Here is a 12,571-nt window from a genome sequence, read left to right on the forward strand (position 1 = left end):
TGTTTTGAGTTGCTTTTCTTGAGCCGAGGGTCTATCGGAAACAGTCTCTCTACCTCTCAAGGTAGGTATGACATGCGTACACTCTACCCTTTCCAAACTCCACTTGTGGGACTACACTGGGTATGTTGTTACAAATTCTAAACAAAAATTCATTTTAGAGGATACATGTGTATTATCTTTTTATATGTACTCTCATTTTAATTTGCAACTCTCAAGGTTGTAAAACACTGGTTTTTACACCGTGTATTTTCCACTGAAACTATACGAATCTATTCACTTAGAGAGTGGCTCTTCAAGCTTTTCAAGTGAATTTAATCTTTTAGGTTCCAATCAAGATGTCAAACAACTAAAAATCAAATGGAGTTATAATTAAACACTTGGTTCATGTTATTCACAATATGTATTTTGCCCTCTCTCTTTCCCCTTTGAAGATTCTCCAAGTAGTTAAACCATTCCAATTCTCGCCTTACAGGTTGCATTTTTTATCTACTTTTATACTGAATTACCTCAACTCCACGGAGGATGGTATTTGGACAAAGAACAATAAGGAATCACTAACCTCAAAAGAAGAATGACAAAAGTGCAACTTATTCTCTTATACGTAGCAATCTTACTATATATATCTTATACTAACTTCTTCAAAAAAAGACATAAAATTTCTAAAACTGCAAAATTTTCCTACTCATAGGGGAAGGTGGACTTTGCCTTATGAGACTAACAACTCTTTTCGACCCACAGTTAAGTACAACCAAGAACTAGCAGCACTTATTCAATGTAGTGTCAAAGTGCAGTCGATGTCAACCAGGTACGAGATCAGTGCCTCAAGCAATGTACTTGTAAGTGTTCGTGTTCTCCAAGTCTCTTTCCAAGTAGTCTCGAGTGATAAGATCTTCGATCCGCTTTTTGATTGCTTTGACATCAGGCTACATAAGTCAAAATTCAATCGTCAGACTGAGACAAGCTAACTTCATTCATTTCTCCAACTAAAGCCACAAGAATGCAGAATCTAGAGACACTAACAGGAACTAAGAAGTATTTGCATGCTCGGGTTACAGGAACGACACCACATAGCACAAACATTATAAGCACTCGGCTCACCAATATCTACTAAATTACTGCATTAGTACATCTTCCTACAATTGGTTGAGTATGTATCTCCTCTCTTAGTTTTAAGGCCCTTTTATTTATGAAGGTAGGCACCTAACATCTTATAGAAAAGGTGAACATATTTCATTACTATGTAGTTAGAAGTTAGAAAATTTTAGAACAATGCCTTTCAATTTGTCTATTAGCAAGCTAGCTAATGAAATGTCCAATGTGGGGGTACTGATTTCAAATTAAATGAGAGAGAAACTATTTGGATTTTGGCACATTGCAAAACTAAGCTAACTTTCCTAAAACTAGTTCTTCAATCGAGATAATCCAAAGTGGTTGAAAATTTATGGCATACCTTGAACATTTTGCTTAACTGCTCAACACACTCCAAAATTAGCTGTTGATGAGTTAGAACTTTCTTGGCCTTCATTATACGCACCAGACAAGCGTCAATTGCATAACGCCTGTCCTTTCCGACTTCCTCAACCATTTTCTTCCTGTCATCAACAGGAGGCAAAGGGACCTGGAAGGTACAAACAAGTCATGTTGCTAAAGAATAAGTGCCAAGTGTACCTTACAACGTGAAATTTGAAACAGTATCTATACCCGGATCCTCCTCATCTTGTCGGTGAACTGGGAGTTGAACTCAAAATGGTCAGTCGATGAAATAGTTTTACCGCTGGGCTTCTTGTTAAGAATTTTGTACTTGGCACATGACAGGGATGCCAGCACCCTGATCAAGTCATCGTCGGCTAAATTTAACTCACTCTTAATGTCAGAGTAACTCCATTTATCAGAAGCATTAAACAGTAATAGAGCAGCAGCCTGAAAAGAGGAAAAATATTAATCCAAAACCATATTTTCTATCAAACAAGGATATTGCAATGGAAATACTTGACAAATTTGATTACCTGATAAGTTCCCAGAATCAGTTCAATAGTTTTCTGCTCAAACTTTCCATTAAGGTTACATTGTCCCAATGAAAATATCCATGTCAATTTCCTGTGTTTTGTCTTTTTCTGATAAAATTCCTTGAAGGATTCCACACCCTTTGCCTGATACAGATGAATGACAAAAGAAGAGCTCAGATCAGCAGAAAAAGGATCTTAACAAGAGAAGTAGAAGTGTCAAATGGGCAGGTCGATTCTTACTAAGTTTTAATTATTTGTTTGTTCTTTTATAATTTTTTTTATTTTAGTTGTTTGTTCTTTTACAATGTTTAAGTACCTAATAATTTTTTTTTCTTTATTATAGTAAATAGATAACATATCAAACAAAAAATATGTCTTTTAGAAAATATTTTGACAAGGTTTCTTATGGGTTAATTTGGACCACATATCAGCCCAATTTTTAGATGGCTGAAATGGGTTGGGCTAAGTTAATAAATGGGCAGGTCAATGCGGGTTGGGCGGGTCATGTTTTCATGGGGCTAATTTTGCTACCCCTAAAGAGAAGCACATCTTAGTATCTTACCATTTCCACGGGGAGATTCAAATCACAAGATTTATAACTAGGCCAGAACCCAGTCGTAAGAATGGTTACAGTCAAATCGATTCCAGGATTTGCTGCAGGGTTGTTGCTGATATAATCCTGAAAGTGGGTCTGATTTTCCTTCACCAATGACAAATCTGTCACCTGTTTTACATTCCAACCACCCGATTTTATAAAAGATAATTTCAAAGGAGGGAAGAGACAAAACTGTAGGAGTCCATTAAACTATCCTCACCATTCCCTCCATCTTGGATGTAAACTGTCCACCACACTGCTGCTTTAGCTTTGATAAGATCAGCCTTTCATGTTCTTCATTGGCACTTTTATCAAAAAGCAATCGGCGAGAAAGCTTCTTCCTATCAGTCATTAAGACAATTAGCATATCCAAATGGTTAAAGATGTAACAAGCAACTAAAATGATTTTGTCAAAAGAACTGCTGGCACTAGATTCCAACCTGTAGAACTCAGCAAACACATCTTTGTCGCTGATGTACGTAACAAGCTTGACCACCTACACAAAAAGTATACTGTTGAGAATATAATTAAGTAAATAAAGTGTGCTCTTTCTAATAGCTTAAACTTTTAAATGAGATAGTCACACGCTTCAACATGGTTTCAGAGCAGGCAGAGGTCCCACGATCGAATATCACCGCCACCCGTTCCACGTGCTTGGCCATGAAAAAGAATCAGGCCCGCACGTGAGGGGGCGTGTTGAGATTATAATTAAGTAAACAAAGTGTGCATTCTTTAATAGCTTAAGCTTTTAGACTGAGATAGTCACACACTTCAGCATAAACCATTATGATGGTATTGTTAGAGCAGAAATATGGAGTTCGACGACCAAATTGAAGAGGGATGTAAATTTTGTGCACACCTTATCCAATGTATCCTCAATAACATCGTCACTGAGTTGCTCATTCCCACCTTTCTTAAGGGTATTGTCACAGTAAGAGGCAAGGAGCTCTGCAGTTGAAGAGCCGGCAATACTTCTGTTACAGAAGACCTCAAATGCCTCTTTCAGAGCCTATGAAAGTCAAGAGTTTAAACATCAGCGAACAACATTAAATTCTCAGAGAATGTGAAGACGATGCTTGAGTCCTTCAATATTCACACTTTTCCTTGTACAGAGTTGCATTTATCCATGTGGGACACATACGCATGGCTGACTTATGCAAATATTAGGCCACCATTTAGATTTTGTCCTCATTTTTAAAAGTTGTCCAAATATAACCGTAGAGAAATTACCCTTCAGAAAAGTTTTAGACTCGAGTCTAGTATTTGATCATATGTTAGCTCAACCTTACGGACAAAACATTAGACTATCGCCTAGCATTTGCAATAACTTACAAAATTTTAGACCGTTGTCTAACATTTTCTTATAAGATTTTCATTTTGCTCAAAAAGAATCTTTAGACCGTGGTCTAAAATGTCCATAAGTTGCAAGAAAAATGAAAAGAGTGTCATTTAATAAACAGCTGGCCAAAAAGGGACAACCGGTGAAGATTTCTGCATATGCATAGGGTACGATAACACATCTAATCGTTTTAGCTAGCGAACATCTCAATTAATTCAACATGAAAGGGATCAGTACGACGGTCAGCTGGAATACCTTGTGAAAGATAGTATTATCAGCAAAACATCCTTTCACATACACCATCTCCTTGTCATGCAGATCAAATGCCTTTTTAACAAAGTCCTGAGGAAAGAGATGGTTCCATCATTGAACCAACTAACAATTACATAAAATGGACCTCTAGTTACAATATAAAATAGTATTTTACCTGCTCCTGTGAACCACCTGAACTATCGGCCTGTAGAAGAACATACATATCATCATTTACAAATTGCAACATCAGTTGATTACCATGCAGAACAAGATTAATTGGAAACCATAAGCATTTTGCGAAAGCTTTTTATTCCACTCAGATTCTAGTTTCTTGGAACTTCGAAAGTTTTCTAAGATTGGGATACCGATACATATGTCCTTTATCTTCTTCTTGTTAAGACTCAATGGACTTTAGATTGGATTTACAGTTTACACAACACCATCCCAAGTATTTAGATGAAACGCCTTTTTTTAATATTAAAGTCCACATACAACATTGTCAAGTAAAGCAAAAATTTCGGTTATTATATAGCAAACCTTGTTATTTGCTGCCTCTGCAGCCTGTTGTACCACGGCCATGCCTTCAGCAGCAACGTGCTGCAAATATGTACCATCAGAAAATGGCATAGCCCCAACAACAACAAAAAGAAAAATTGGCAAAATTTCAAGTGCTGATTGATCAGTAAATGGTATAGATGATTAAAATACCTGCTTAAACGTCTCTGCTACTAGCTCTATCCCTTTTGGAATTTTGTGGAATAGACTATACATTCGAGTTAAATCCTCAACCTGTATGAAGGATGGGAGAATGGAGGAATAAGAAAAGAAAAAAAAAAGCATCAAATACAATGTAAGATCCCTAATAAGCACATAACGAAAAAAAAAACACGGTTTAATACCTTGTCATCTCTAAGCAAAGCTCGGCATCCAGAATCCTCCTTCTCAAGCAATTGATTGGTATATGCAATCAATACCTGATTTTGCACTTTCTGCAGCAAAAACGTTGGTCTCAGCTTTGAAAAATAAATCCAACCAAAGGCAGATTCTGAAATTTCAACATACCTAGTGAAGTATGAATCAGGTAAACTTAAAGCAATGACACTATGAAAGGAATATAATAGACTAACTCTTTATGAGTAAAATTTTAAACCTTATTTTTGTGTGTTTGCTTCAAGAAAGAAAAGCTTCTGTCAGTAAAGAACAGTTAATACTGGAATATGATGAGATGGAAAATGCTACTAGCTATCACATGACATAACACCGATATAATTATGAATCTCCGACACTGACCTCCAGAATTTTTGGCTCACTGCTCGAGTGCAGATAATGAGACACCCTATCCTTTTCCTTTTTCAAGCACTCCTCTGCCTGTGTTAGCAAAGAACAGGTATTAGAACCTATTCCAGATATTAGCTTGTTTGGCTAAACTTCTAAAATCAACTTACTTTGAAAAGTGCTTTTCAGAATGTACTTCTCCCGAGAAGCAGTTTGTGTTTGTCTGATCAATATAAAAAGCACTTTTGAGCAGTAATTTGTGTTTGGTCTAACTTTACAAAGTGCTTCCAAGTATTATTTCTCATCTTTTACAAAAAGTACTTTTAGGGAGAAACTACATTTTCCAGTTTCTCAAAAACAGCTTTTGCTTCTACTCAAAAGCAGTTTCTCTTCTCCTAAGAACATGGCCAAATATCTTAACTTTGAAAAAACAAAAAACACTTCTGGGGAAAATAAGTTATGACAATCATTTGTACCTTTAGCATATATTCTGGACAAGTATCTTCAACAATCCAGGATGAAGCTTTTCGTGAATAATGACAGGCAGTATCTCTGAGCATTGCCTCTTCAAAGTCATTAACGTAATAGTCCATCTTTCCCTTTCCCATGTCAATATACAAATCTATCACATTCTTCAGCAAAGCTCTGTCGATTTTCTCACCCTCACGTTCCTGATCAATCTGGTAGGAATTGAAACGATTCTTCATTAGAACTTACAACTAGAATATGGAACTATAATACGTTGAATCTAACGAGAAAAAGAGACAAAAAGAAAAAGGGAGGCACTTGCCAGTGCTATCACAGCATCTGTCACTTTACTTTGCACCTCATAATAAACCTGTTATCAACAACACAAAAATGAAAAGAATGTGCGCAATGATATAAAGAGCATTTATCATAATAGTGCTTTAGAGAAGAAAAATAGTAATTTTGAGAAGAAAATAAATGAAGAAAAATTAACTAGCAGAATAATCATTCCAAAAGCTAACCAGATCCCGGAAGCAAGTCAAACCAACTTCATTAAGTGCAGGGACTTCAGCTCGTTTGATAAAAAACTTGTCAAGATAATGGAAGAACTTTAAAAGCCACTTGACCATAAGTTTATGAGATGCCCATCTTTTCTGGAGCTCCTTCAACAAGAATTCATCGTGCTTCTTTTTCAGAGAAGGCAAAACCTAATGAAGTAAATGGAGACTGGTTAGTGTTTTGAATATCAACGCAAATCAATGAGAAACTAGAGCAAGAACACTTGCTTGATCACATAAGTTTCACGGAAATAAATATGGTCCATCAGCTAATAAGAGCCTGTTTGCGTTAGCTGATTGTAAATAGTTATAAGCATTACGTGCTAATAAACACTTTTAAGTGCTGAAATTAATTTTATAAATCAGGAGTTATGCATTTGGATAAAAGCGTTTAAAATGATAATAAGCAGATAATGTGTTTGGTAAAACAGAGTTGATAATTTGTTCTATTGATGAAATGTCTATAGTGCGCTTAATTTTTTTTTTTTTAAACAAAAAATTATAAATTTTAAAGTATCTGTGTAAGGAAACGGATGAACGACAGATATGGAACGGAGACGAAGTTAGAGATTTCTTTTTGGAAAAAGTATTTTGAGAATTAAACAAAATATCAAGGATAAAATAGTAAAAATTTGTTCAAACTAAAAGTTCTTATAAGCTGAAAAACCATAAGATAGGAATGACCAACTTACGGCTTTTGACTGAGTTTTGCTTCTAAGCACTTTGGATATTACCAAACACGTAGATAAGTCAAATGTGCTTATAAGCCAGTTTGACCAGCTTATACGCTTAAGCCAAACACCTTCTAAGTTTAAATCCCATTTGGGTAAGGAGAAATCTTGATAGCGAAAAAGTTCTTACGATAGTGAGGATGTAATCTTCAACTGCTTCCTTGTACTTATCATACAGTTGCTGAGAGTAATCATGAGGGGCTTTCTGGGTACACATGTTATAGATAGTGCTATGCTTCAAATTAAGGAGAAACTTGTTTGCTCAGAAAGAAAATACAAATTAAGAGGATGAGACGAACACATGTAATAAAGGGAAGGGATAAATTACAACAACAACATACCCAGTGTAATCCCATAAGTGGGGTCTGGGGAAGGTAGAATATACACAGACTTTACTCCTACCTTGGGAGTTAAAGAGGTTGTTTCCGATATACCCTCGGCTTAGGGAAAGGACAACTTAAGAAAGAAAATATGCACTCTAAGCTCAAAGAAAGCCAAGGATACGTGTAGAGCATCACGTACTCGTCTGAGGTGAATGACTCCGGCTCTCCTTCTATGATTACTTTTAACTTATTAAGTCCCTTCTGAACACACTCCATTCCTTCCTCCAACGCGATAGTCTTCTCCTCAGTCTCCTCCGCCATCTTCGAAGTTTTTTGTTAACACGATCTAATATAACAATTAAAAACCACAAATAAAATTACATTTCATGCTATAAGAAATGCAGCGAGTCTGGTTAACTAATGTCATAACCAACATTAGTATCCATAGAAGCATGTAAAACACATTTATCCATTGAAGCATGTAAAGAACATAACTTAGCAAAGACTCCACGTCGACTACTAAAAACTAAAATTTCTTTTGAAAGTTTCCCCATAATATGTTTAAATAGAAAATTAGTATCATTTAGACAAAAATTTCAACAAGCAGTTCAATTTTCAAGAGTTGTAGCCCATTCTATACCAGCCAAAACTGAGAAATAGCATCCAACAACAAGACAACAAGAAGCATAAGAGTCCACAAAGTTAACCAGGAGAAAAAAGAATATTAGTTTTCCTACACATAATTTCTCTTAAATAAACAATTACTTAGTATTAAAAAAAAATGAATCCACATGGAGCAACATAGATATAGATGATTCATATTAACTGATGAGATGCAGATCTAGGCCTTCACAGCAAGTTCAGCTAAACTACTTTCGACTCAGACCATGTATAGACATGTAAAAATTTCTAAAAAGACCATAGAAAAGTTAACATCACTTAAACAAAAATTAAGACAAACATTTCAACATTACGAGTTTTATAAGAGTCTATAGTCTAACCAGCCAAAACTGAGAAACAACACCCAACATTAAAATAATAACAGGCATAAGAATCAACAAAGTTAACGAGGAGATAAAAATAGAGTACTGTATTAATTTTCCTTAACATAATTTCCCCTAAATGAACAATTATCTAGTATTACTATGAAATGACTCCACTTGGATCAAAATAAATAGACATATATATAGGCCTTGGCAGCAAGTTGATTCAAACACACAATTAAAATTTCTAAAAATCACTAAAATTTCAACAGCTATTAGATTCCGAACCCAACATTCAAAATACAGTGAGTTCAGCGCTAAAAACTTTAAATCCTAGATCCCCCTCTAGTATCTGAGCAATTGTTAAAGAAGGCAAAACGAGCTCAATGGGTTAAGTGCACGCATAGCAATATATATGATTCATAGTAGCTAATCACATTCAGATGTAAAAATTTCAACTACTTTCGATGCACACGTAAAAATTTCTTAAATAAAAAACACAAAATTTCAACTGATATTAGATTCTGAACCCATAATTTCAAAAGAACAGAGAGTTCAGTGCTAAGCATGCGAAATAAGTACTCCCTCTGTCTCAAAAAGATTGTCCTCCTTTTCTTTTTAGTCTATCCCAAAAAGATTGTCACCTTTCTATATTTAGAAATAATTTAACTTTATACGATGATTTACAGCCACACAACTATCTAAGGCTTGTTTGGACCACATATTTCAAAAGTCTTCCTCTATATCTTAAATTTTGTGTCAAGTTAAAGGAGGACAATTTTTTTTGGGATTGAGGGAGTATTATATTGATCTAATTACAAATAAAACTTCATACAGAACATCTAGACAACCCCCCCCCCCCCCCTCCCCCGGCGCTCCTCTCTCCCCAGTTTTTAGAAGGAGATGTAAAGGCTCGTATATATCCATTCACCTATCCATAGAAGCATGTAAAACACATAACTCAGCAAAGACGCCACGCCAACTACTAAAAACTAAAAATCTTTGGAAAGTTCTCTCATCATATGTTTAAATAGAAAAATTAGTATCAATGAAACGAAAATATCAACAAAGCATTTCAATTTTCAAAGTCTAGCTGATTCTATACCAGCCAAAACTGAGAAACAGCATCCAACATCAAAACAACAAGAAGCCTAAGAATCAACAAAACTAACAACTAGGAGTAGAAGTACTTATTTTTCTTAATATAATTTGCCTTAAATGTACAGTATTAAAAGGAAATGAATCCATGGACCAAACTATTACTGCATAAATCTAGCCCTTAGCAGCAAGCAGAGGCGGAGCCAGTAAGGTGGTGTTCATCCGAACCCCTTAGGCGAAAAATTACACTTTATATATAAGGTGTTAAAGTTATTTTTTTTATGTATATATACTAGATGTGGAACTCCCTAAGTAAAAATCTTGGCTCCGCCACTGACAACAAGTTCAATCAAACACACTACTTTCGACTAAGACCATGTATACACATGTCAAAATTAAAACCACTAAAATTTCAACACATATTATACTCTGAACTCGTAATATGGAAAGTAAGTGATAAGAACTTCAAATCCTAGATTCGCATATCATATTCTAGCGATTGTTTAAGACAAAAATGAGTTCAATTGGAAGGCGAAATCGTACTGGTTTAGGTGCTAACTGAATACTTTCGAACTGTGAAGAAATTACAAAAATGGAGATTGATTTGGAGATACAAATGGGATAAATAAAACATGTAGACGTTAGACTCGGTTGCATGCATGTTGGTTGAAATACTAAATGCCCTTAAAATCGCATCATACGAAGACAACGGTAAAGTGTATGATTTTAAATGAAACTTTGATGCTATTCTGACGGACAAGATGGGGAATTCCTTGTAAATTCTTGTCTGAGTTTCATTTATATTTTAGAAACTAACGATATTAACGGTAAGTCTTTTTATTTTCATTTTGCCTTCTTTGTGTTTTTGGATATTCTAAAATGATTGATACTCTGTTTACTTTTACTTGTCCACTTTTGACTTTTCACGCCGTTTTGAGAAATAATAAATAAAGTGTGTATTTTACCAGATGCCCATATTAATTGATATATAATGGTATTGATTTTGAAAAATGATTTGGACTGAATAATTAATGTTAAGGGTAAAACAGGAAAAAAAAATTTGTCTTATCTTGATATGTGAAAAATGACAAGTAAAAATCAAAATCTGTTTTAGGAATAGTGGATAAGTAAAAGTGAACGGAGGGAGTAATATTCCATTGACAATATTAGCTAAATTTATTTTTTCACAGTTTTTAACACCGCATGAAACTTTTTTTAACTATTAGTCCCTCCATCTCATATTACTTGATCACTTTCCCTTTTGCACACCCCTTAAAAAATTATAAATATTGACTATTTTCAATAAATACATTCTAATCAATATTGACTATTTTCAAGAATATTTAATACTAAGAGTAAGATGAGAAAGATTTAATTAATTTTATCTTGATTTTGTAAATGGACAAGTAATTTGGGACATATATTTTTAGTAACGTGGCCAAATAATATGGGATGGAGGGAGTATTAAATCATTTTATCATTTATAATAAGAAACAACAAATTTACTAGTTCAACTATATATATGATGCGAAAAAGAGCTAAAGTGCATCTGAATTATTGAAAATATGGTAATTATACTCTCCATTTGTTTTTAGTACAATAATTTAATACCTGTTATAAACAGCTTGTAGATATTGTCCGCTTTGGAGTCTCAACCCCTCACGGCTTTAAAACGCGTCTACAAGTAAAGGCTTCAGGCCCTGCTTATAAGCACGCACACAATCCCGTGTGCGAGCGATGTGCGAACTTCCAGTTCACAACACACCCTCCCATCGCGAGCATCGTGCTGATAACGTGTTATAAACAGCTTGTAGATATTGTCCGCTTTGGAGCCTCAGCCCCTCACGGCTTTAAAACGCGTCTACAAGTAAAGGCTTCAGGCCCTGCTTATAAGCACGCACACAATCCCGTGTGCGAGCGATGTGGGAACTTCCAGTTCACAACAATACCCTTAATATTAGTCAATTGGAGCATATAATCCTGAACTATTTGAAGTAGAACAATTATGTCATCCGTTTGCTTTGTAGGGGCAATAATGCCTTTGTCGTTAGCCAAGTGCAGAAGATTTTTTTTTTTTTTCACCCCATTTAGGAGGATTTATAGTGTTTCCACACTTCCCCTCCAGTGTGACTCGAACCCAAAACCTACCGATCGTGGATGGAGATGCCTAACCACTGAGTCATCCCTCACTTGTCCAAGTGCAGAAGATATGACCCTCTCCACTAACATACTTTATATCATAAGTAAATTAACATAAAATAATAATTGATTTATTAGTTCAGGGGCGTATTGCTCCACTTTGCTAAAGACAAAGGCATTTTTGTCCAAAAAGCAAATGGATGACATAATTGTTCCACTTTTAATAGTTTAGAGATATTTTTTCTAAAATTTAATTTCATATTATATTTAAGAAACCCCACATTAACATGCACCCACTAATGTGATTAAGAAACTTGAAAAAGAAAATAACATTTAGAAAAATAAACCGACTTTACATCAATTCGATTTAATTTATAAATAAATTAACAAATTTAAGAGAGAATTGACACAAACCGAACCATTAATATCCCTATACCATGTTGTTTGGTTCTTTTTCAAGAGAAAACCAACTCAAATCCAACCATGTACAATTTACAATCAGTTCTTATTTGCCTTTTTATCGATTTTGACCTTTGATTCCACTGAAAACAAATCATAATAGCTTAAGATGTGAACGACAATACTGTCTAATTATTAAGCTATGTAATTACTTAATTGTGGGGCTATGCTTAAATTTCCGTTGAAGATGAAAGATAAGTACCTCGTCGCTAAATCATGTACACCAATAAAAAAAAAATGAATGTAATTTCAAACAAGGCATATCAATGTCGAAAAAAGACAGAAATAGGCTTTTAACTTATATGCTATGTCAAGAGCACCACAATTAGCTACAGCAAAGAACCAG

General features: G+C 34.9%; 1 protein-coding gene across 1 annotated transcript; it reads right to left on the bottom strand.

Annotated features, from left to right (window-relative positions):
• Positions 1-404: 404 nt before the first annotated feature.
• LOC132604915 (cullin-1-like) lies at positions 405-10,279 on the bottom strand. The gene is made up of 20 exons (XM_060318271.1): positions 10,171-10,279; positions 7,728-7,892; positions 7,354-7,453; positions 6,457-6,642; positions 6,258-6,305; positions 5,944-6,147; positions 5,483-5,560; positions 5,092-5,181; positions 4,901-4,981; positions 4,730-4,789; positions 4,368-4,397; positions 4,196-4,282; positions 3,461-3,610; positions 3,042-3,097; positions 2,822-2,942; positions 2,569-2,730; positions 2,007-2,150; positions 1,702-1,920; positions 1,451-1,618; positions 405-923 (listed from the first exon to the last, which is right to left on the bottom strand). The coding sequence occupies exons 2-20, from the start codon at positions 7,865-7,867 to the stop codon at positions 822-824; spliced, it is 2,226 nt and encodes a 741-aa protein (XP_060174254.1). The 5' UTR covers positions 7,868-7,892; positions 10,171-10,279; the 3' UTR covers positions 405-821.
• Positions 10,280-12,571: the final 2,292 nt, after the last annotated feature.

Source organism: Lycium barbarum, chromosome 8 (genome assembly GCF_019175385.1).
Source record: "Lycium barbarum isolate Lr01 chromosome 8, ASM1917538v2, whole genome shotgun sequence".
Taxonomy (NCBI): Eukaryota; Viridiplantae; Streptophyta; class Magnoliopsida; order Solanales; family Solanaceae; genus Lycium; species Lycium barbarum.

Excerpts from the sequence above, each read along its gene's own strand:
- LOC132604915 (XM_060318271.1), bottom strand. The coding sequence starts at position 7,867 with ATGGCGGAGGAGACTGAGGAGAAGACTATCGCGTTGGAGGAAGGAATG. Across the intron at positions 6,306-6,456 it reads TGACTTGCTTCCGGGATCTG|GTTTATTATGAGGTGCAAAG; the intron begins GTTAGCTTTTGG and ends TGTTGATAACAG. Across the intron at positions 2,731-2,821 it reads CATCCAAGATGGAGGGAATG|GTGACAGATTTGTCATTGGT; the intron begins GTGAGGATAGTT and ends AATGTAAAACAG.